Source organism: Rhinolophus sinicus, chromosome 14 (genome assembly GCF_057876585.1).
Source record: "Rhinolophus sinicus isolate RSI-liver-muscle chromosome 14, RSI-T2T, whole genome shotgun sequence".
NCBI lineage: Eukaryota > Metazoa > Chordata > Mammalia > Chiroptera > Rhinolophidae > Rhinolophus > Rhinolophus sinicus.
The window spans coordinates 52,664,135-52,691,039 of NC_142514.1; the positions used below are offsets into that span (position 1 = coordinate 52,664,135).

The following is a 26,905-nucleotide window of genomic DNA, read 5'->3' on the forward strand; positions in this document are numbered from 1 at the left end:
CAAGAGAACACCTGGGAAGAGAAAGGCTGGCTTTTTTGAAGACTGCACCTCCTGTTACAGAAAGCAAGAAAAGAAAAAGAATAGTGATTCCTTTGAGCAATAAACCTCCAGGTGACATTTCCAGGCTGGTGCCAGTCAGAGCAACAAATGCCTGGGGTGATGAATTGGGCATAAAGCACACACAATTTCAGGGCAAAGCAGTGGAACAGAACTAAGAGACAGAGCACGTGATCAAAAAGAGGAGACCAGAAGCTTTCCTGAAAGAGCTGAACTGAGAAACTTTGTGTTCCTCATAAATGACAGGAATGTTCCAATGACAGAGTTGAGGACAGAGAGCTTGTGAGCAGCACACGACACACTCACGAAAGTTTCTAGCTCCTTCTGCACTCTGCATTGGTCAGACAGCACGCTCTACCTTCTGGGTTGGAGAACAAAAGTTAAAGGAGAAGGGGATATCACTTTTACAATTGCTACTATTTCTGTTTTGTTTTATGATCTATTGGAGTTTAAATGCTCTGGAATTACAATTGCTAATGATCCTTTTAACATAAACACTTTTGTGTAATTAAAAAAAAAATAAAATCATCCTTTAAGTTGGAGGAAGCAGCACAGATGAACAAAATGGGCCATGTATTGATAATTGTCAAAGCCCGATGACAGGAACACTGGGTTTGCAATACTATTCTCTTTCTCTTAAAAAAGAATCCCTGTCTTCAACCTTACATAAAAGTTGAGCAATCATCCGATTTCTCTTCTGTCCGTCACCACGAAATTTCTTGAAACAGACAAGCTTTCTCCACTGGTTCTCTACCCCGCCTCCTACATTCCTTATTTAACCCACAGAGTTGGGCTCTGTGTCCCACAGTGTCACCGCTTTTGTCAACATCATAACATATCTCCATATTGCCAAACACAATACATTTCTGTATGTATTCTACCACCCATTACATTTCAATTCATTAGATCTCTTGCTAATTATTACAATAACTTCCTTTCTGAACTTTACCCTTCTATATCTTCATCTCTCACACTAACTCTCTTCTTAAGTCTCATTTGCTCTCTTGTTTTCCAAATCCTCAGACATTGATTGTGGACCTTCTTGTGTCTCTCTACTTTGCCTCCATCGCACAGACTTACACTCATGAAAAGTCATTTCTCGTTCTGGCCATTTCCTTGAGATTGAGCCTCAAATATCCAATTATTCACCGACATTTCAATTTGGATGTCTATAATGCCTTATAACTTAACATGGTCAAAATAGAAATTTTGATTCTCTCCTGGTTTGCCTCATCTCATTTAACAACATGTCCATTCTCCAAGTTGATAAAACCAGAAAACGAAAAGGTAGCCCCCATCTTCCCTCTCTCAGAGTCTTTCGGTTTTACCTGTATAACATGAGATTCACCCACTTTTCTTCATGTCTATTGCCATCACCCCTGTTAAAATGAACATTGTCTCTCTCCTTATCTGTTACAGTGGTCTCCTAAATGGTCTCCCTGCTTCTGCTTCAGGCTTCTTGCAACTCATTTTCCACACAGCACCAAAAACTTCTTCTATGTACTAAAATCAAATAATGGCACTCCTGTGCTCAAAAACTCCTCCTGTGCTCAAAAACTCCCCCTAGCTTCCTTTTCCATTTAGAGGAAAAAAAACAAAAAATCTGATCTCCTCACCATGGACTACAATCCCTAGTTGCTCTGACCTCCTTTAGCTAATCTCTAACCTCACCTTAAGTCACTCTCTTCGCCTTTTATCAGCTGTTCCAGGCTCACTGATGTCCATTTTGGGGCATGACGACTTCTTTCCTGCCTTCAAGTATTTACAAACACTGGGCTCTCCACTAACAATGTGCAGCCCTGCTTGACACAGCAGCCTACACAGCAGTCTCCTTTTCTTCAACTTCATGGCTCATTTTAGATGATAAGGTGTCAAAAATGCCTTATTGTCATATTCACAGCCTTTAGTTAATGTGTAATTGTTTCCTTCTTCATCTAATTCTCTTCCAACAAGATTGTAAACCCCTTGCAGGTAGTAGCTGTATTTGTTCCTCTTACATCTGTATACCCAATGTTTAACAAGCTGTCTTACACATATGAGTTCAATTGATGATTTTTGAAGAAAATAAATACCTATAACGTAACTATGACATAATGAGTTAGGCATTTGTTTTTACTTAAGCAATCTGTGTTTGCAAAACATGTAAACCAAGCCGAACACTTTAAACCCCAGATGTATTTGTACTATGATGAAATTAAGAGTTGTCAAGCTTTTTCAACACATGGGAAATATGCCCCAAAATTTACCCTAGCAATAAGATTTATTAATCACCCCAGACAGCCCAATCTAGTGGAAATAGTCAGGCGGTAGTTAAGAAGAATTGTTGATTTTCTCATTTGTTGCCTGCTGATCACTTTTCAGTCAGCTACTACCTTCACTATGTTTGATAATTTAAGAAGTACCGACTAAGGCTTTATTTGAAAGGTAAACATTCATTTATACCTATCACATTTTAATACACAAATCTATAGCTTAACTGTGCACTTTAAGTTTCTATATTAAATAAATAGAAATGCTTATACAACTTTCCCAAAAATCAATTAAATGCTTCCCCCAGATCCAGCAGGCCTCTACTGAGTCAAACACAGGGTTGCGAAGACATTTTATCTTTACAGATGTGTGTTCAAAATCTATAATTATTCCTTGTCATGTCATAAAAAGAAAAAATGGAATATACTTCCATGAAATACCCTGTTCTAATCAACTCCACTGAGAGTCTTGCTCCTAGAGTTCTCGCCTTCTCTTCAGCTGGTTCTTTTGTCCTGTAATTGAATTGAATTTGCTCCTCGCCCCATTCCTTCTAGACAGCTTCTCATTTGAGAGCTCCGAAGATGTATTACACTAATATATCGTCAGAATGACAATGCTATGATGATGCATGGCTATAATACATCTTCAGAGCCCCAGCACTGTCCAGAAACAATACAGCCAGTACTGGATTAAATTCAAACCTAATGCAAAAGGAAACATTTAAAAAAAAAAAAAAAAGGCTAACAAGGTGGTGACAAAAAACAAAACAAAACAAAAAACCGAAAAAACAAACAAACCACCCTTAATAAAAAAGTTATGTGAATGTATTTCATAATCCTGTATACTTTAAAGACAAGTTTTCAAGACTGTGTCATAGCTTATTATGAATTTGTAAATTATTGCAAGACTATTCTCTATAAATTTCTGAAGATTACAACGAAACATAGCCTTAGTTAGAAAAACATACACAATAAATCTAGTTTCTTACGTCTCAGTCTCTCTGGCAAAGTGTATATACAAAGTTTATATGCAGTAAATGTTGCATTTTGACCCTTTTGTCAGTTTGGTAAAATTAGTGTCAACATTTCAGGAGACATTTTCATTATGTATTATACGAGGAGACATTTCATGAATGTTGAACGTCTTCCCTTAGGACAAAATTCCCTTGGTAACATTTTCATATAGGGTGAAAGCCCTGTCTTCTGATAGAAAATATTCCATAATTTTTTGAAACTTCCAACAGGCTCAAATTGGGTTGCACAGTAAACTAGGATTAGAGAATTTATAGATAGTAATAAGAAAAATACTAACAAAAACAACAACAAACAGGATAACAGCACTGTCATTCATGGCTTGCTGGTCACAGTGTCTCTTATATCCTTCAGCTTGGCTTTGTTTGGGGTAGTACTAACCATACAGAAGTCTAGAGTTACTTTCTCATTTATTATGAGGGCAACCCCGAAGTACTATATAGCTGTTTGAAAGACGCTTTTATTTGTTCTTTATTTTTATAGAGTTCGTTCTACAGCACAGACTAAAACAAAACAAAACAAAGCCCAAATGTATCCCTCTTCAGATACATTGCATGTCTTGTCCTCCCCTCTCATCACCCACCCTTTATTAGAATCCTAATAAATAATTCAAACTTTTGTTTCCAGAAGTCATTCTGGTAGTCTGCTCAGTAAACAATTCCTTTTCTACTTTCTATGTAGAGAGAACTAAATACAAAATAACAACTCACTAGTTCAGAACTGCCATCGTTATATTGCATTTGTCTGATTTTAATCACACAAGAACACAGTATTTATCATTGCCATCCTTTATTATCTGTCCTCAAGCAACTTCCACGTAAAGATGAACTGGAAAATAAATTTTAATAATAGCTAAGCATTTGGGGCTTTTAATGCTAGCTGAGTAGTCTTTAAAATTCTTTACCTGTACTATCTCCTTTATGTTAACAGCTCTATGATATTAGTATCATCATCTTCATTTAGTGGGTGAAGAAACTGAGGCACAGAGCAAGAAATTTGCCCAGGTTAACACACATAGTGAGTGGTAGGGCATGGAGAAACCATTTAATCTAAGTATTAACCATGTCCTTTTAAGTACTATGCAATATTTCCTTATTTATTAAGAGTTTGCTAATTATAAAAATGTTACTAGCATTTTCTGCAACTTCTTTGGTGAATAATCTATTTTCAAAGATTATCACTGAAAATAGTTATTGGTAATATTATTTTTAAATGCTAATCAGTAATATATGTGTATTGATCATGCAAAGAATTTATTGTATTCTAAAATATTGTGTCATTTAACACTTATTTATTGAGCACCTGCTATGTAGCTATATTTGTCTGAATTATGGATCTTAAAGAGCACATAAAAAGTTAGAGGAATAAGTATTTATCATAGTTTTATTGATCTATAATCCAAGATTACTAAAATCATTCTAATTTTCCACTAGTGGTAATTATTCCTAATTTTGGTCAAGTTAATTATGAAAAATATAGTTTTAACACAAGGTGGATTATAATTAAAATTCAATAGCAATATGTCCATTTTGAGTGAAGAAAAATGAATACAGTACTCCTTTACCCTAGAGGTCATAACTCCTCCACTAATAATGCATTGCAAGCCAAACATATGCTCATGTCTATAATTGTCAAGGACACAAGCATATGTTGATCTTTTGAGTGTTGATCTTTTAAAAAAACATAATTAACACATTTTATTTTCCTTACATATATATGTGTATATATATGTGCATATGTATATATGGAGGGTGCCAAAAAATGTATACAAGTGGACACTTCGGTCAACGTTGCTCAAGCAGTAGTTTGCCATAATCAGAAGTGTCTGGACGCTGATGGTAACCACTTTGAGCACTTCTTGTAATTGCAGAAGTCAAACGTGACTTGTATTCATCTTTTGTTATTGGTATATATTGGGTATTACAATTTTAACAGTTTTTTCCTTTCTTAAAAATGTGTATATATTTTTTGGCACCCTCTGTATATGTGTGTGTATATATGTATGTTTGCTTGTTTATTTATTAATAATCCAGTAACAGCACTTAAATTCCAGTAGGACTTGTGTACAAATGTAGCGTTGATGGACATGATCTTAAATTTATGGGGAAGTAAAACCAAGTTGTATCTTCACTCACTGCCCAGGTTTAAATAATTGCTGGGTTCAAACAAACATCATGCTCTTTTCCTCATGACTGTGATACATGAAGTTATAATACTTCACTTGTAAATTACTGACTACATTTTAACCTAACATATATTAGAAAAATATCTGGGACATACTTAGTATTTAATAAATAATACTTAATGTAAATATTATTTAGGCTCATTTTTTACATGCACAGTACCTCCTGGTTCTCTTTCTGGATCCTTTCTGGATCCATTTCAATATTATGAACAGAATTTTTACACATGTAGTCCCACCTTAGTATAAATAAGCATGAAGTTTACAACCAGAGTAAAGGATGCATTTTCCAACATAACTTGTAAACACGCCTCCAACTTGTTTAGATACAACCGTTTATGTAAAACCTTTCCCTAATATAGGTAACATGACATTGAAATCACTCAGGGAAAAATCTCTACAAAAATCTAATTCTTAATATATAAACATCCTGATTCCAACTTTTAAACCCTACTTCAGTCCACTATGGGGAGAGAAAATCTAGACTGTTATTTTTTTCTAATGCCTTAGCTCTCTCAGAAAATGATGATCCAAGAAGGGGATGGGCAGTGGGAATCTATTATGAAATGTTTTGACATGCTTCATGGGTTCCTGTTTCTGTTTTATATGGATAGGCACTTTCCGCTGAGAATAATGGATTATTTCTTATATTGATTCATCATATCCCCAAGTGCATTGTTTAGCCTTAGATGTATCTTAAAATACTGAAAGTGATCTTGCTTCCTATAGTCAAATAGCGGGTATTAACAGATTTGAATATAAACAATTTCACATAGCCCACCGCTAGCCTGATAGAAGTAGAACAGACTTTGGAAACAGACACATGAAAGTTAAAATTACTATAAAGAAAACTCTTAGAACAAAGAGGCAATTTTAACTTCATATATAAATTATTAGTGTGTAATCTTATGGTAAAAGTTTAACTTGCCATCATTATGTAGATTCATTTATTATATAATTATTCATTATATAAAACAATTATGGAAATTCACAAAAGCTCTACATAGAGTGCAACTCTACAAAGGAAGTAGAACCATAGCTTGTAATCTGGAGATCCGGAATTGTCAAAATGTCATCAGCATGAATTGCTGGTTTTACTGAATTTTTACTTCCTAATATTAAAGAGCTAAATGCAGTGTCAGGATTGTAAACCTGGAAAAAAAAAAAAAAAAAAAAAGACTCAAAGAATTAGTGTTAGGGAGACAGGCTGCCAGCTTGCAAGGAGCACCCACACAGCCTCCTCATCGTATCACCCTTGGTGTTGGCCCAGCACTCAAGTATTCTGAAGGAAACGTTCTTTCACAAAAGAAGGATGATAATAGAATCAAGTTCACTAATAGAAAGTAATACTTTTCAGTTTGTACCTGGAATGATTTGAACTATTACCAGAATTATTTTAAACAATATCTTTCAGCAGTGTACATGGATTTTAGATAATAATTTTCATTTTTACAGTCTTCTATTTTTTTTCTCTGATGATTGCTAATTAACCTTTTCTGTTTTAAGATTGTATTTAATTCTCTTTAAAGGTTATGGAAGCTTTAATGTGCTAACATTAAACCTGTATGACTTGCAGCTGGAAAACAAAATTTAAAACCCAAAACTCTTTTAAAATATCTAATGCAGGGGTCAATGAACTTCCTCTTCAAGGACCAAATAGTAAACAGTTTTGATTTTGTGGGTCATATGATTTCTATTGCAACTACTCAACTCTCCCATTGTAATATGAAAGCAGCCATAGATAGTATGTGAAGGAATTAGCGTGTCTGTGTTCCAACAACAACAACAACAACAACAACAACAACAAAAACTCCATTTGTGAAAATAGACAGTAGGCCAGGTTGGCCCACAGGTCTTAGTTGTGAACCCACAGTCTAATGAATACTTGACATTGGTTACTCTGTTTCTCCTAAAACAGCTCTCATTTAATAATCTTAAAATCCTTAAAAATCTCTTTGTATGGAAAATATTTTATTATTTTTGATAGATAATTCATCTTAACTTATAGCTGAGGTAAACCCAGAGTAATATTTATGGTAAGCATGGAAAATACTGCTTTTTATCTTTCAAAGTTTCTATAGCTTAATCCACATGATTTCCAAATATTGTTTTATGGCCATTTTAATGCTACTTTAATGTTAAACAATGACTGAAATGTTTTATTAAACTCAGTATTTTATCACAGCAAAAATATACTTCAGGAATGAAGACTAAAGAAGACATGCACAGATGAAGACTACTAAGAGAATTTGTCTCCAGTGGACCTGTCACAAAAGAATGGCTAAAGAAAGTTTTCTAAATAAAAATGAAACAATAAAAGAAGGAATCTTAGAACATCAGGAATGAAGAGCAATGGGAAAGGAAAAAGATAGATAAATGCAAAATACTTTCCTTTTATGAGTTTTCTAATATACATTTGAGAGTTGAAATAAAAACTATAATACTGTCTAATGTAGTTCTCATGTAGGTAGAGAAAATATTTAAGATAAGTATATCATAAAAGTTGGAAAGTAAATGGAGGTAAGGTTTCTACACTTCAATGGATCTAGTGAAATGTGGCTATCCTTAGACTATAATATATATATATATATATATATATATATATATATATATATATATAGTAATACATAGATACTACTACCACTATTAAAAATTATGCAAAGAGACACACTCAAAAATACATGTAAAACAATGTGAAATTCTGAAAAAAATGCTCAAGTAACATGCAGAAAGTCAGGAAAAAGAAAACACAGAAAAAGGAAAAAAAAAACAGAGGGAACAAAGAGAAAACAAAAAGATGTCAGACATCAGTCCTCACAAATCAATAGTTAAGTTGAATGTCAATGACCTAAATACACCAATTAAAATACAGAGATTGTCAGAAAGGATTAAAAAAATGACTCAACTATATGTTGTTTACATAAGACTCACTTAAAATACAACAATACATATAGGTTAAAAGTAAAAGGATCTAAAAAGAAATAAAATTGTTCATAGCAACTTTATTTGTTATACCCCAAAACTGGAAACAACCAAAATATTGTATAATACATTTATGGTTAAACAAATGGTGGTACATTCATATCATGAGACACTACTCAGCAATAAAAAGGAACAAACTATTGAAACATGCTACAACTTGGATAAATTTCAAGAGCATTATTCTGAGTGAAAAAGCCAATTTCAAAAGGTCCCACACTGTATGATTCCATTTACACGACATTCTATAAATGACAAAATTACAGATATGGAAAAGAGATGAATGGGCATCAGGGGTTAGGAATGGTGGGTAGGGAAGGAGTGGATGTGACTATAAAGGGATAGCATAAGGTAGATCTTTGTGTTGAGAGAATAGTTATGTATCCTGATCAGGGTGGTGCCTCCATGAATCAACTCATGTGATAAAATGATACGGAACTATGTGCATACATTGCACTAAAGTCCATTTCCTACTTTTGGTGTCATACTACAGTCATTAGGCTGGGGCAAAGGTAATTGTGGTTTCAAATGTTAAAAATAATTGTAAACATCACAATTACTTTTGCACCAACCTAAAATATGATGTAATCAGTGGGAGAAACTGGGTGGTACACAGAAGCTCTCTGTACTAACTTTGCAACTTCCTATGAATCTATAGTTATTTCACAGTAAAAAGTGAAAAAAAAAAATCACATTCATCTGGGGCAGTATATTTAAACACTCTGAGTGCCATGTTGACCTGCACAATGAGGATACTAATACTGACCACAAAGTTTAGTCTGACGCTTAAATGAGAAAGTATGTGCAAGTACCTCCCATTCTGCCTACAGTATAGAAGATAATGTCTCAATGTTAGTTTAACCACGTTAGCTAAAATTGGTGCAAGCTGATGCTCTTTATGTTAATGAAGTTAAGGTTCTGAACCCAATTCCAACATGGAGAAGGCGGGATCTCACACTACCAAGCAGTTCTCTGATGTCAGCTATAATTCCATTCAATTCCCACACTATCTACCAGGAGATAGCACCAGATTCCACAGGTTAACTGTTCAGTCCCACAAGAATACCTTCCTCCCACTTACGATGACAGTCAAGCCCAGGTCATCTCCTGTGCTTCCAATTCACTGGCTATAAATGGGAGGTTCCAGTGACCTCCTCCAGCTTGGGTTTGATTAATTTGCTAGAGTGCCTCACAGAACTCAGAGAAACATTTCATTTACCAGATTACCAGCTTATTAAAAAAGGGTATAACTCAAGAACAGCCAAATGGAAGAAATACATAGGGCAAGGTACGGAAAAAGGGCATGGAGCTTCCATGCCCTCTCCAGGCACATCATTCTTCCTAAATCTACATGTTCACCAAAGCAGAAGCTCTCCAAACCCTGTCCTTTCTGGTTTTTATGGAGGCTTCATTACAAAGGCATAATTGGGTAAATCATTGGCCATTGGCAACTGATACAACTTCCAAACCCTCTTCTCTCCCCAGAGGTCATGGAAGTAGAACTGAAAATTTCAACCCCCTATTCATAGGGTTGGTAGTTCTGGCGACCAGCCCTTATTCTTCGGAGCTCATAAGTCATCTCATTACAACAACAAAAGACTCTTTTACTGCTCTTATGACTTAGGAATTTCTGAAGGTTTTAGGAGCTCTGTGACAGGTGAAGATCAAAGATAGGTTTCACAATATCACAATATCACAGGGGTGTAGCCATATTGACTAAAAGGAAAATACAAGGCTGATTCATATTTGGGGGTATGTGTGGTTTATATTAGGGTGATAGGGGTAATGGAGAAACATCAGAAAGGAAATGTTCGTGTCACTACCATGTTTTCTCTTTTCAGATTTTAATTTCTAGTTCTCAGAAGTCATGTGGAAAGCAAGAACAGAGAGCAGCATTCATTAGTTTCACAATATTTATGGAGCCCCTACTTTGTGCCAGGTCCTGTGCTAAGCCACATGACATAATAGTGAATAGACACTGATTCCTGACATTAGAAGTTTCCTGTCCCATAGGCTGCAGACAAACAAAGCCAAAGACTACAATTCCAAGAATGAGTTCCACTCAGCACAAAGTACTATGCAACTATGGAAGAAAAGGCAACTGACTTTTCCTGGGATGCTTAGAATGGTTTCATGAAACATTGTGGGATGATTGGGAGTTTGTCAATTGGAAGAAGGGACAGGGGATATTTCTAACAACAGACACAATATGTGTGAAAGTTGAGAAATCAAATTTCCACCTAGACTAAATGGATACAGTTTTGCCTCCACATCTAGTTCCTCACTGCTAATTTGATTTTAATCCTCCACAATTGAGTTTCTGGCCCATTATGCCACTGAATTTTCACGATGACTACCAAATAACCTAACCCACAAGTAATTACTGGCTCCTATTTGACCTGATTAACATTGGTCACCACTCACTGCTGTAGGAAACGTTTTCCTCTTTGGTTTCTCAAAATCATGGCTTTCTGTATGTATTCCTACATCTCTGACCACTTGTTTGCATTCTCCTTTATAAGTGCTCAATAATTGTTTACTAAACAAAAGTAATCCGTGAAGGACTGATTTCAGAAAAGAGCAACTTGAGCCTGTTTAAATGTGGACAGTACGGAATCAACAGAAGGTAAGAGGTTAAAGAGGATATCCAGTGGAATAAAGATCTGAAAAATGGGAAGTGATGGAATCCAGAACATAACAGAAGAAAGGTGGCTTAACTGAACAGGCTTTACCTTGAGTTAGGTAACAGTCTTAAGTGCTTTAGATAATTAGGGAGAGAATATCCATCAAAAGGCGTTAAGCATATGGAAATTAGACAACAAAGAGTTTGAGACATACAGTCATTGTTTATGCTCATATTTTAGTTTCAGAGCCAAAATAGTATCTTTGTCAGATAATAAACACTAGCAGGATAGAGTGAGAACATCTCCGGGAATTTCAGATAGCAAAGAATAGGTATAAACTAGGAAACAGAGACTAAGATAAACAGCAATGAATAACAAGTGAAAATTAGACAGAGGCTTTCAAAATGCCTAGATGTTTTTTACATGTAAACTATTATTTTAAAATTTGTATTTTAACCTTTCCTATTTTTTTCTGACTGACTTTAGATTTGTTAATAAAATATGTAATTAAAATTTTATTTTGTCTTTATATGCAAAATCAGATGGCTTATGTAAACTTGTCAATATTCTCCAGAAGTTCAAAGTGATTTTTAACTTCATAATTCCCTCATTTGACAACAGCTCTGTGAGTTGCATTTAAGAGCTGTAAACAGGCCCCTCCATTTCAGAAAGAGGGTTGGAGATTCTATTTGGTCAAAAATTCAAACACATTTCAGTAGCACATTAATAGTTAATATTATGGAATATTTACTCTAAGTCATAAAATTTGTTCAATATTCTATACTATTCTATTTAGTCCTCATAGCACTTCTGTGAATTGGGTATAGTTATTATCACCATTTTATACTTTAAGTGGAAAGAATTTAATTTTGTCTAAGATCTTACAGTTGGTAAAAGGAAGATGTGGGTTTCAAATCCAATTATGATTGACATTAAATTTCATGAACTTAATCTCTATGCTATTCTGGTACCATCTGATTTATAAGAAATTACTAGTAGGAATTAAAGGGAATCATACCCCTATGTTTGGAATTTTCAGAAAACCTAAAAAGTTTTCTAAGTAGATAGGACCCAGTCAGAGATTAGTCAATATAATAGGTTCTCTTGTAAATAAAGATGTATGAACCTATCTAAATCTCTAGTGATAGAACAATTTCCCCCTTAAAGTTTCCTGGATATAAATATTTTTCCTATTAATTCTATACGCATTTTTGTATATATGCTACATTCCTGGCCCTGTTCCACACTTGTTGTTAGATAAAACCAAATAAACTATGGTCTAGCCTTTGCAATGAGGTTACATAAGGTCTTGTGGTTAATAGAAAAATCACAGGAAGTAGCCTAGACCTCTGAGGCTCTGATAAGTTTGCTATAATTTGCCAATCAACAGTAATCTATTTTATACTAATATATAATGATACTAACCCTAAGTGTATGGTGTCTAATCATGTGCAGTAAAGTGAAATGGTTGATTCCAGAGCTGGGGAAGGAAAGATGCAAGATGAGGCTGGCATATTTCATCATGCAAGAAAGTATGAATGTGTTAAAAAAAAAAAAAAAAAAAAAAGGGAAAAAGATGGGGGCATATCACAAGGATACAGGAATCAGAATAAAGTAACCCCTACTGACCAAATCAGGGACAATTTGAGCATCACAATAATTAAAAACAGTAATGAATTATAACAATTTTTACAAGTCAGGAATCTATGAGTCTATGTCACAATAAGTTAATAAATGACCAAATTAATAACAAATAGGGGAAAGTGAGGTTCTTGTTAACAGCAGAATGCCAAGTGCTAATTGGTAATCATCTTTTATAATCATTAGGGTTAAGATTGGTTCACAAAAGAATCACTGATGACCACGGGGTTTTGAAACTTAATTTGGGGAACGTACAGAGGGATAGTGGATATGGGGAGGGTGGTTCACACAGTGTGAGGGATATAAATGAGAAACGTCTAAGTTTTGCTTTGTCTTGTGCACCTGAAACTAATAATAATAATAAAAAAAATCACTGATAATGCTAAATCTAAGGGTAAGGTTGACAAGTAGCAGGTATTTACATGTTAAGCTCTTAAAATCTTTCCCCTGCTGCTTATTGGTAGCATGGGGAAGAAAAAGTAACTGTACAGTGCAGAAATCAGACAACACCTTGATTCATAATCAAAATTAACATCACAAATGAGGAACAGATGGATATACTGTGCCTCTGGATATCATTCCTTGAGAAGGCTACAACTTCATTTATTTATTTCCAGGTGGGCATAACTAGAATCTAATCATGAGGAAACAAGAGTAAAACCAAAAATGAGAAATGTTCTATTTTTAAAAAGAGGTACATGCATTTTAAAAAAATGTCAATGTTCAGTAGTGACAAACAAAGACTAAGGAAATAATTTCCAGGCTAAAGAAGACTAATGTGGTCTGACAATTAAATGCAATACTTGGATTCTGTACTAGAGAAAAATAAATTCTATAAAGGACGCTATTCGATCCGTTGACAGAATTGGAATATGTAGAGTAGTAGAATAAAAGTATGATAACAATGTTAAATGTATGAAAGTTGAAAACTGCAATGTGGTTATGTCAGAGAATATCCTAGTTCTTCAGAAATGCACACTGCAATAACTAGGGAGTATTGCCATGCAGCAGCCTACCTGTCTGTCCCCTAGTACCTGCCCCTAAAGAAAGGAAAGTCTGTGAGACGGATCCTTTCAGGGACTTTGCTTCACCTTTGTGCTTGCACCTTATGTCTCCCTGTTTGGCCCCAGAAAGATGGCTGGTCAATGATGAGTAAGATTTCCCACGGCGGTGGGGGGGGGGAGGGGGACAACTCAAGCCAGGTGCAGTGGAGTGGGGACCAACAGAATCAACGGGGTTCATAGAGGTGGGCACAGCCCCCCACCTCCCCCCGGCTAAGGAGAGCTCCTACCTCTGTGGCTGCTTTCCTTCCCACAACTTGCAGGGAAGAGATTCAATGATGTGCTCGCCATCTATTCATATGCATAAAGTTTTGTCCCTTGGGGAAGTACAAACATCCTGAGACTTACAGTTCAGCTGCCTGCAGGCAAGGGTGATTGGCTTGAATCAGTTTCCTATTATGATGTATGGAATTCACAGATCTTGAGATTGACAGGCTTTATCCTTACCTAACTAATGAAAGCTAATGTGTAGGCCCAATTGGGGGCCCAGTCCTGAGGCTGGAGTCCCTTGGCCCTGCTTGCACTCTATTCATGGCTACTGTCTTTTCTTAACCCCGCACCACCCTTCTTGCTCCCCACAACCATCATCACGACAAGGGAGAAAAGGGCATGATACATACAGGTAGCTCTCAAATGATTCAATGAAAAAAATATATGTACACGTATTTTTTCTACATACTGTACACACAGCAAATAATGAAGCAAATGGGAGAAATGATCATATAGGAGACCGAGTAAAGGATATAGTATGTTCTTTGTATGATTTCTGAAATAATTTTTAAATATAAATTTGAAATTAATTCCTAAACATAGAATAGAAAAAAAAAAAAACAATAGAAAGGAATCATTGGTATGTAAACTCTAAGGAAGCTCATATATCCAGAAACTTCTTAGGAGAGATATTTTAGGGGAACATACACTGAGTTGTTTGAACTAACAGGTGGAATGGCAACTCCAACTGGCTCAGGTAATGTCTGTGATGTGGTTGAAACCACAAACTTAATTGTTTTGTAGATTAGGGAGAAGCTCTGTGGAGATATCATTCTGTGATCAGACATCCCTATTGACTTTTAAAACTATTAGTTTTGTGCAAACATAATTGCTGTTTAAAAGGTTAAAAATAATTGCAAAAACTGCAATTACTTTTGCACCACCTAATAGAAAAGACCATGAATGAGTTGGCAAGAATTGCCAAAGATACTGATAAAAGTATATAAACAAATCACACATGTACACAAACTAGCCATTGTTTCTAATGTTGACAGGGAATACAGGTGACCTTTGAACAACACGAGTTTGAACTACATGTATCCACTTATACATGATTTTTTTCAATAAATATCTGTACTAATTTTAGTTTGCAGTTAGGAGTCCACAGATGCTAAGGGCCCATTGTACGCATTCATCTTTTCCATTTTATATAGGGGACTTGAATGCATGTGAACTTTGGTGTCCATGGTGGGTCTTGGAAACAATTCCCAACAGATAACCCACAGACAATTTAAATGTTGAGGGAGTGAAAAGCTATAAGCAGATTTTTGAATGTTCAGAGTCGACACCACTAAAACCCACATTGTTTAAGGGTCAACTGTGTATCGACATCTGTTTTTGACACTAAACCCTGTTCACGTGGTGACTGCTGTTTTGAACCACATTTCTTATGTGGTATAGCAGAAGAAAAGAGGAGAATATCCAACATACTGTTATTTTTAGGTAAAATATAAACAGATCGGTGAATAATTATTCTGTGAATTATAATTTTGTATTCAAATATAAATACATAAGTTGAAAAAAGTTAATATAGAATTATCAGACATGTTACTTAAAGCAGAAACTCCACAGTGTTGTGCATTTGAATATAGATCATTAACAAATTATAATTTGAAACTGTTGGAAACATTAATAAAAATATCAGCCATGTCTAGCTATTTATTGGATAATAGTTAATATTTATGCTAATTTTACTAATTTGCAGTTTGGCAGGATCAGGAAAACAAATCTATACACAGTTTAACTTATAAACCCAATCTGTCTTCCTTCAGCTTCATGATGTTATCCATCATCATTATTCTAATAACTTCACTAACCAACATTCATGCTATTTAATTAAACAAAAATGTATCCAAGCACTCAAAAAAGAAGAATATGCATAATAACAAGCACTCCAAAGCAGGAGAGTTAAGTCCAAAATATTAATCTTAAATTATATAAAGATGGAGATTATGTGCTTCGTTCTTACAAAAATTATATTACCATATCAGATTTAAATCACTGGAAAGATGATTAAGAATCATACATTTGCATATCATCTTATATTTGTTAAAGCACGTTTACGCCTGTTATCTTTTTTGAGTCTCACAATAGCCAAGGATTATTATCATTTGATTTTTGGAAAGTAGAAAACTAGCTGAGAATCACTGAGGCTAAGGGATTTGCACTAAGGTTGGCTGAACTGGTGAATAGGGAAGTTGAGATAGGAGCACATGTATCCTAACAGCTAGCCCTGGGTTTGTCTCACACCCACAGAGATTCCGGTCACTAATTCAGTGCTCACATAACAGTTTTATGGTTCTGTAGCCACTCGAGGAAGTGAAGCGTTAGCAGTCAAGAGCACACTCATGCTTCAGAAATACTGTAAGGTCCATAATGCATATTATATAAGTGTATACTGCTGTTATATTGATTTTTTCCTCACATTAATAGTGATATTAAGCATATGATGTGAGTAAGTTTCATTAGATCTACTGCATAAATGAGGAAACTGAAAGACACTTAAGGATAAGTGATATTAAAGAAAGCATTAGCAGACAAAATAGATGTTCTAATCGTACTCTTTTTATGCCTACATAAAATGTGCCTTTCTGATTTCTTTAAAAGTAATTTCATCATACTAGCTTTGTGGGAGCTATTTTCACTAAAAACATATATAAAATAAATTAAGTAAAATTGTATTATCTGAAATGTGGTATCCTATTCATTAAAATCACCACCCTCACTTCCATGGTACACTCAAAGCTACATAGTTCAAGTATTTAAATTTTACACAAATCGATGGTTCTGTTGGAGTTGTGGCTGTGAAAACCCTCAACTTCCTCTTTAGGAATATGCACACTGTGGCAGAAGCACCATAAACCTGTAAACATGTTATATCCCTTAATTTCACGTACTTGTTTGATCTTGTATAAGTTACTTAAACTCTTGAGTTTTTAGACCCCTCTTCAGTTAAAATTTAATTCTAACTACCTGATCCTTAATTCTGAACTACATTTTCAAACTAGAACCAACGACCTCATAATTTGTATTATTTCTTACTCCCGATTACCTTAGCAGTTCATGAGGACCTATTAACATGTGAATGTCTGTTGAATAAACACCTTAAACATTTAAACAAAGTTCTTTCTCTTGTGATATTTCCACCATTTGAGTCTTCTGTCTATTGATTTGTGATTATACAGTACACTAAAATGAAAATAACCTTGACTAAGAATCAAGAGATGTGGGTTCTATTCTGGGCTTGGACATACAATGTTCATTTGACTTTTGTGAGCTACAGTGTGTTTAGTACAAAAAGATACATCCTGCCTACCTCATGAGTAAGATGTAAAAGAGAAGCTGACTCTTAAGTTCTGAATGTGTAAGGTTACAGGAAAATATTGAAAAGCACAGACAACACTGATATACTTCTCCTTTACCTGACGGGGAGATGTGCCGCCATGAAATGGAAGGCTCTGGCTTCCCAGTGGCCAAGCAAGTGAGGGTGACATTGGTTCCTTCATTGATGGTCATATCATTTGAGATGTCATATATCTTCGGAGGAACTGAAATGGGAAAACATGCAGTGGTCAGAAAACAGATTCTGTACGTCCTCGCTACTTTCCTAGAGTTTTTTAATTTTTCTTCAGTTGATTGGTTTATTTTTCTCTAACTTTCAGTTATTAAATACTTCAGGATAAGTGGAATATTTAATAACAAAACAGCTTAAATATTGCTTAAATTGAATTTTTATCGGGGATACTTTTTCTTATGTAAACTAAGATATAGCCAATCTGACTCTTCTGTCCATGTATCTTCACTATAATGATGGTTTCCTTGTTAAAATGATTAAATAAAAATGGAAATATGGAAGAACATTAAAATAGCAGAACATTTATGCCCTCATACTGGTTTAAGAGCTGAGTAAGGTAAAACATGTACAGGATTGGGAGGTAAGATTTCGGTGTCCAAAGGTATTTTGAGCCTCAATGTTCTATCTGCCAAATAGTGGGCTGGAAACCACAGATTGAAACAGGTCCCTGCATTTGGGGATTTCTTAGAAACTCTGTTATGCCCACTAAAAATCTCCAAGAGTGAAGGGGAAAATATTATGTTTCTCCCCCCCCCCCCCCGCCCCCCGATGTATTAGACTATGGAAGCTTTTATCCCAGAGCAGTTGGTGAAACTAGTGATCATGGAATACACTTTGGGAATTTGGGTAGAAAAATAAATCCCTAAATTAACTTCCAGGATTAAAGTGTCCATATTCTCTCAAATACTAGATGGTCTCATTCAATTCTCAAACAACATGGATATCAATCCCGGGCCCTCTACTGGCTAGTGTGTTATCTAGGACAAGTTACTTCATCTAGCTCAGCTTTAGTTCATCATCTGAAAGCTGGAGATCATAATAATACAGACCATATACAGCTGCTGTGAACAATAAGTAAGTCAGTATACGTTCAATGATGTTGAAAAGCACCTGGCATCAGTGTTAGCTTTTATTATTGGATGTCTTAAAATATATATATGATATTGCATTTAATTTAAGTATTGCCCTTTTCCCATGCCTTAAAATTGCTCTCAGAACTTCTTCACTTTTGTAGTATATATGACTGGCCTGTGCCATAAGTTTTGATTTACTATATAAAAATTACAGTATACTAAAGTTCCATATCAAAGCTAAATAAATGGCAATTAGATACCTTGATTATTATTAGAAAAATGTGCTATTTTACTGTTTGTTTTCAACAGTTACATTCTTAGGGTTTCTTTACGCAAGAGATGTTTCCACCGTTATTTAAAAAAAAAAAGCACAGTAACTAAAATCTGTCATAAGAATAAATTAAATTACCCATACTTTGAATATCATCTTTGATTTTTTAACGGAACCGTAACTCTGCAACAAGAGAATCTAGGATGATAATTACAAATATAAAGCATTCCATTATATGTTACTGTTGCAATGGTTGAGGAAAAGGCTTATTCCTAAGTGACATACCATTGTAAGTGTTTCTAAATGACATATTTTAATTGGCATTTAAAACATATCATCATTAAACTCTTCAGTGAGCTCTTCTCAGGCAAATAATAATAATAAAAAAAATTAAAAACCATTCCAAACAGAAGACTCTTTTTAGCTTAACTGAAACAGAACAGAAATACAGACATTGGAATACCATAGAAAGAAAGTAGGGAAAAATGTGAATGACTTACTACTGGTGAACAGGAAGTTAATAAAAATAAACTTACAACGTTAAACAAGAATACCATTTGGCTAGGTGGATGTAGGTATATATAGTTTGATATAGTAAACTATGAAATACACATGTGTATATGTGTCAATGTATACACACACAAACATACACAAATACATACCTGTTTCCCCAAAAATAAGACCTAGCTGGACAATCTGCTCTAATGCATCTTTTGGAGCAAAAATTAATATAAGACCTAGTATTATATTATATTATATTATATTATATTATATTATATTAATTACATTAAAGACCCGGCCTTACTATAAGACCATGTCTTATATTAATTTTTGCTCCAAAAGGCTCATTCGACTAGGTCTTATTTTTGGTGAAACATGGTGGATACCAATGCCCATTATTAAGAAAATAGAAGAACAAGTTACATAGTAAATTCCTCATTTATATAGAAGATAGTACACAGGTATTAGTTTATCCTGGTTAGTTTATTTATATATTTCAAACATATAACTGATACAGCTTTAGACAGCGGTGTGTATATTTAAGAGAAAAGATGGAGTGTCATAAGATCATGCAGTCTATCCTCTCAATTACATTATTTTATCAATTCTATCTGATCTTAAAGTCATTTAGTTTCATTAAGATGCAGTATTATATTATATTATAATTATATTATATTATATTAGACCTGGTATTATATTATATTATATTATATTATATTATATTATATTATATTATATTACATAAACCTGGTCTTATTTTACTATAAGAAACACTTTGTGCATAAACTGTCCTACATGGTTCACATTAATATTAATTTTTGCTCCAAAAGATGCATTAGAGCTGATTGTCCAGATAGGTCTTATTTTCGGGGAAACACGGTATACTGCAAGTACTAAACATGAGTGGTAAACCAATATTAAGCACAACATTTGACTTCACAGAGAAACAAAAGTTCCTTAGCAATCAACACAGATTTGACATTTAACTATGTGAAATTGTGTAGTGGTAGAAGAGTGTTGAATTCCAGGTGTGACATGTCATCTCAGTGATTGCAATCACCTCCTGGGGCCTCATAATTCAGAATATACCACAGGGAAGAAACATCTGGAAAGAGGGTGTTAGTTAGGGGATATCCCTTTGGCAAGGCTCTTTCCCCTAGCATGCATCACCTGTCGACTGCAGATACTGTGTGTAAAGAGGACCAATGAAATGCTTCACATGCACTGTAGCTTGTGGAGGCAAAAACAGGTGTTGTGTCACTGAATACTCAAAAGCCATTGAATATTCAGTTGAAGACTTCAAACTTTTACTGAGTAGTATGAAAGGAATAATTCTGGACTCACAGAAAATGCAAAAATTTCAAAGCATAATCTTTGTCCACAAGGAATTTAAAATTATAAGAAGGAGGCAGATAGGTAAGTAACTAAAAGGAGAGCCAAATATTTCCCATATTTTCCTTTACCATTTTACATGAGTAACACATATCTAATAGGTATGCTTTCTGGGTTCAAATCAACAGATTAGTTTTATGTTAGTTTCTTCCTTTTTTAAATTAAAGTTTATTGGGGTGACAATGGTTAGTAAAGTTACATAGGTTTCAAGTGTACAATTCTGTAATACATCATTTATATATCACTCTGGGTGGTGAACACACAGTGTTAGTTTCTTTTAATGTGAACCATGTAGGACAGTTTATGCACAAAGCTATTTGGTGTGATGCTGTTTATGATGAAGAAAAACTATTAAAAACCTCAATGTAGGACAACATAAATCAAAGTATTGTCAGCTCTGCTTCCAGAATAAGGTGAAATACTGGGGGAGGGTTTGGGATGATTCCAGGGAGCTTCAGGCCAAGGTAAAATGGAAGGAAAAAGAGATGCTTCTAGTTCAGATGGCAGAAGCAAGGAGCAATGGTAATGTCTCAGGCCTCTTAAGACCATGCAGTTTCGGTAGCTGTTCCTGGGTTACAGTCTGTATATAAATGATGCATACACACAGGTGGGAAGGACTCTGGAGCTTTCTAAATAACAAAGCAACGTGTCTTATGGTATTTCCAATATTCTGTGCAGTTGCTTAGACTGAAAGAAAAATGAGGAGAGTTAAAAGAACTTATACTGCTCTAGATATATGTTCCTTTTCTATATACTTTATTTCAAAATTTCTCAAGTTCTTTCCTTTAGAAATTTAACTTAAATGATTTCTTTAAAAATGAGAAAATATGTTTAACCAATTGAATAATTTTAAGTCACTGAATAACTATAGATTTTAGTAAGTATTTTGCATTTCTGTGTACATTATTTAAGTATTTATGACCTGGAGCAGAGTAATAAAGAAGTAAATTATTCATCTAAATGTAAACTTGCTTAATTTGCAGGAAATAATTATTATAACATTATCGTCACTGTCATCATCATCATGACGCCGTAAATAAAAACAGTAAAGAAGTTCTAGATTCCATACTAAGTCACAGAATATCTCTCCTAATGAGACTCTAATTGGGGATATACAAGACTTTACAACTGTGTTCATAATTATTTGTTGTCTGTCACCAGTTAAAGAGACCACAAAGCATTGGAAACTTTCTAAACAACGGAGGTTGGAAGTAGATTTAAAGGTTGTGAAGGGGTAAAATGTTTTCTAAAATTCACATATACATTTAAAGTAATCACTCTTGATCTCTCAAAGTAATAACCTGCCTTGACTTTAATTATTCACAGGCCTCAAATACTGCTACTTAACACCTTGTTTTCAACTCCTATTCAGTTGATTTCATGATGGGATGATGGTGCATATTTAAATGTATCTATAGATTTAGATTCACTAAGGTAATTTAACTCTCTTATTGGTTTCACTTTCACCAAAAAATTATGCAGCCTGACCCGCCCCAACAGCCTTCCCCGATTTGAATCATCTATCATAATGTTATCAGGCAGGGTATGAAGCAGTGTCAGTATGGAATATCTCAGAATATGTATCCAGACCAAATACTAATGATTTCCACACAGCCAACCATTTGGTGTTATTCCTTACCATTTGTATTATAATGAGCAGTTGAGTTTGTGAGAGGCTGCTTGATTTTTGTTGTTGCTGCTGTTGTGTATATATTTTCTGAGCTATACAAATAAATGTTTTTTTTGTTTAATGAACAGCCTTCACAGATTCAACTTGAATTTCTTCCAAGAATTTATCTTGTAGTCTGGAACATAACTGTAAAAATTTGAGAACTCGACACAAGGGTGACTAATCTATACATCACAAGAGTCATATGAGCATGGCGTTTTATTACATTAAAAGTTTGTACAGATGATTTTCAGAAACAATAAAGAAAATAGAGTTTATACCTACGCTAAGTTGCAAGAGATGTGAGGTTGGGTCACATAATATTGAGAACCCTTAGAAGATGTATTTGATGGTTATCTTAACTGCAAATTCAAGACATGGACTATTTGGATCTTTAAATTTACACTGGCTCACTGGAATCAATTAAATGCCCCATCAAGTTCTTAAGTTGTAATAGTCCATGAAACACTATAGATACCAATCCATTTGGAGGTCTTCTTTAGGCTGCCAGGGCTAAAAGCTGGATGGAGTATTTATTTAATCTAACACACGTAACATTTATTTAGTCAAATAGTCACAGATTATAAAAAAACTTCAGTTCTGCATTTATTGTAACTACAATATTCTGGGCACAAAACCCACCTGCTTCCTTAGTCACAGTGTATAATTAAACCAGTGTTTTATAGGAAAAGGTACTGAATATCTTCCCACTCACTCTCTGAAGTTATAGGCTCATTAACAAAAGCCTTTAAAAGTTTTAACTTATCTATTTGAATCATGTACACAGTCACTAGATCCATGCTTCAAACATGTTTTCTAGGCCAAATAAGAAATAAAAACAAAAGTGATTCCATCTCTTTGGTATCTTGATTGACCAAACTCTCTCCACAGTGAATTCCTTCACCCCAAAAACTTACCACTGAATAGAAACACTGAAATGTAAATTTCAGAGTAAATGCTGAAAGGTTAAAATTTCATTATGTCATTGATGACACTGATCGTCTTAAAACAAGATCAATTTTCCTTGGGTATGTGTCTTGTTGAAATAACCACTTGTTCCCACAACCATCTGTCCCTACTCACTCCTCTTCTTCTTACAGTTTCTTTGTTGTAGTATCCTTCACAATCTGTCATTGTCGTTGTTTTTTAATTCTTTACTTATTTATTGCCTGTCTTCTCTTCGCAGAACATTAAATAAAGTCCTTTGGTAGGAATGTTGTTTGCTTTATTCAACAGCGTATCTATCACCAGCACCTAGAAAAGGGCCTGACACATATGGGATAGTCAACAAATATTTGTTTTATTTTTTTATCATGTACTAAGCTCATATTTCTTCGACTTCTGTAAGATGTCCCATAGAATTTCATACCACTGTGAGGGTGATATAATAAAAATCCTGAAAATATAGCGAAAATGTAATTATAATACCATGGGTCCTATGCGACTTTGTCAAAGATTCTCTGAGTTTGGAGATTCAGTATTCCTTTTAACTCATTTACAATAACAGTATTTTTCTATTCCATTGCCTACTAAAGATGTTGCTGTGCAAACTCAGAGAAATAATTGGGCAATAATCATATAAATTTATTTTCAACAGAATGGGCTGTCACATCTTAGGCAGTACTGTGTGCATTGGTTATTTACTTATTTATTTTTTATTTGAGAAGTTATAAAAATTTAGAGTCAAAGGATTTGACTCCAAGAATATGTACATATTATTTTGGCTTTTTCACCTCCCCCTCTCTCTCCAAAGACTTGGAGACCGGTTTAGTTCGAATAAACCATCTCTGTAGATTTTCCAAACTGCTTGAGTCAACAAGCTAGACATAACTATAAATCTTGGGAGAATTGGCTTTTTTTGCACTCCCACATCTGGAAATGGCTGGCAATCTCAAAAGAACAGTTTTCCTTTTCCTTAAGCTGGCATTTCACTTTTCAGTCTTGGCCAGCCCACAGAAAAGTGAAGGCAGATCCACATTGTATAACAAACCTCTTGGAAAAGGTGCTGTTCTCAAACTGAGAGAAGAAATTCTTTCATGAATTTTTTCTTTTTTCTAAATTGGTTTGCTAGTGGGTGCTTGATGGTTTCCTGGCTTGCATCTAACTAGCAACATTGTTTTCTCCAGCTCATAGACTATAACTGACATTTTATGGCTTATGACATTTCAGAAATTTCTATGGCTTCTCCCCTCTTTCCATCACTCAGATAGTGAAAGGAGGAAAAAAAATATCCGAGCATGACTTGTAAATGCAAACTTGCCAGATTTGTGAATTCCTTACTGATGGAATATGCCAGTACTAATTTGGGGGCAAAGAACATGTTTGAGAAAACCTATCTTTCTGACTTCAGTTCAAACTTTGAGTCATGTTGCTTAGTGGTTTTCCATTTTTACAAAACCTATGCACATGCTTCTCCATCTACTGTATATAAAATGGTAAAACAAGCAATGACCTATTTTAATCCATTCATCTTATCCATCCATCCATCCATCCATCCATCCATCCATCCATCCATCCATTCATCCTAATATTTGAACACCAACTTGATTAGGCATTTTAGTCTTAAGAAGTTCATGTCTAAAGAGAAAGATCCAACACTATTAAATATAATATGGAGTCATAAATCTCACAAAGTGGATTTTGTAACTACAAGGTGTTTGGAGAACACAAAGTAGTAAATCTACCTTTGTCAATGGACTCAGAATTGGAGAGGATACTGATATTAGATAAGGCTTTATGAAACAGATGGCATTGGAGTGGAATTAGATGGTTAAAAACAAAACAGTAGTTTCCTGCATGCAGACAATCATCACAATAATCTAATGAGGTTTCTTTTTTTCTTTTTTTTTTTTTTTTTAAATTCTGGGATTCGGGGGAGAGCTAACTCAGAAGATCCTAGACCAATAGGTGTGGAGGGAGCTCCAAAATCTACAGATTTGGAAACTGATTACCAGAAAGACCTCTGCATAAACTTCTCTCTGCTATTTATTTAAAATCTCCCCTCTAATTAGAAAGGCCTTCCTTCACATCTGCAGAAAAGTTATTTGCCTTCAAGGGCCTAATATTAAAATGTAACTATCTGTGGAAGAGATGAGGCTTCAATGCTTCAATAGTTTGCATTTATTTTCATACTTCCTGAGAACAGTATGGTGGGTGTAATGAGGGCACCCTACTGGAGGCAGAATGGTATCCTGGGCAGTTTTTGCCTACTGTGTTAATTTCCCATTGGGAATCCAGAATTGGTTTTGTGGAACTGTGAGTAAGACAGTAAGCAATGGAGAGAAGAAAGTAAGCATCAAAGAAGTATAAAACCCCACAGGACATGGAGTTATGGGGAAAAAGTCAAAGTAGAAATAGCCCCCCTTTCTCTTTTGTTTCTCTCCATTTTAGCTTGATTACCTAATACACAGATGATGCCTCACGTGGGATGACAGAAAGTAATTCCTAAATTGTAAGACAGATTTGTAAGGCACAGACATTTGCTAGGTAGATTTTCAGTGGCAAATACACACACACACACACACACACACACACACCCACACACACCCACACACACCCACACATTAATTTAGTACGGCTACTGGTTTAGAAGGGCTAGATTTTGGTAACTTAACATTGATCTAATGATTTTAAAACTTTTGATTGAAGGCAATGTTTCACCTTATATAAACATTTCGAAGGCGAAAGTACAACATTGTTATATAAGAGTTTCAATACTTTAGACTGTAAAGGTTTTCATTTTGGCTAGAGGATCAATAGCTGGCCTCTACACTTGAGTGTTTATACACCAGAGTTCAAATCCCTGTTGGACCTCAGGCTAACTTCAGCTTCACTTACTTGGATGGTTGAAAGATAGAAAAGACTGCTTAAAATCAGGACCGTAATAGCAGCTACCCCCTCAGGCATCAGCAGAAGCAGCAGCGGCAGGCAGGATAGAACACACTTACAGCCTGTTGTATATCACAGAGAATCTACAATGCCTGCTCAATTCACCCTTCTCCCTAGCAGAAAATAGTTACAAAATCCATAGGAAGAATACCACAACTGAAACACCTTAGAGCATACAAATGCAGCATACCTAGTGAGGCAGCTTTCTTAAGGAACCAACTCTGTATCTTTAAAACCTGTCGTGATGGTAACATTTTGTTAAGAATTAATAAAGAGCTTTTTCCTAGAAATGATTTGGCAGTATACTTGAAGAACTTTAAAAAATTCCAACCCGGTAAACTAATGATTTCTCCTTCCAGGAATTTATGTTGAGGAAAGCAGTTACCTTCTTTCAGGAGGACAGTCACTATTCCCCTACACCTGGTGGCCAGCTCCACTGTTCTGTTTGGAAATGTGCCAGAAAAATACCTCTAGAATGGCCTGGGTGAACTGTTCTTGCCTCATCCTTGGCAGTGAACTGTTCCCCACATAAACCAGAGGAAACAGCCCAGCTGTGTCCTACTAGAACCCAGCTGCCTTCTTTGCAAGCATTTCCCATTGCTAAAAGCTCGCCTTAGTGTTTTCTGAAACACAAGAGAGCCCAGCATCTACCCTTAGACTC

At 35.0% G+C, this 26,905-nt stretch overlaps 1 protein-coding gene across 2 annotated transcripts in view; it reads right to left on the minus strand.

The window, feature by feature from the left end:
• Nucleotides 1-26,905, minus strand: part of NEGR1 (neuronal growth regulator 1) — an 840,333-nt gene that overhangs the window by 336,520 nt on the left and 476,908 nt on the right. For both annotated transcript variants that reach the window (XM_074334947.2, XM_074334948.2), the window contains exon 3: nt 17,518-17,643. In XM_074334947.2, coding sequence (XP_074191048.1) covers nt 17,518-17,643 — 126 coding nt within the window. The remainder of the gene's footprint in view (nt 1-17,517; nt 17,644-26,905) is intronic.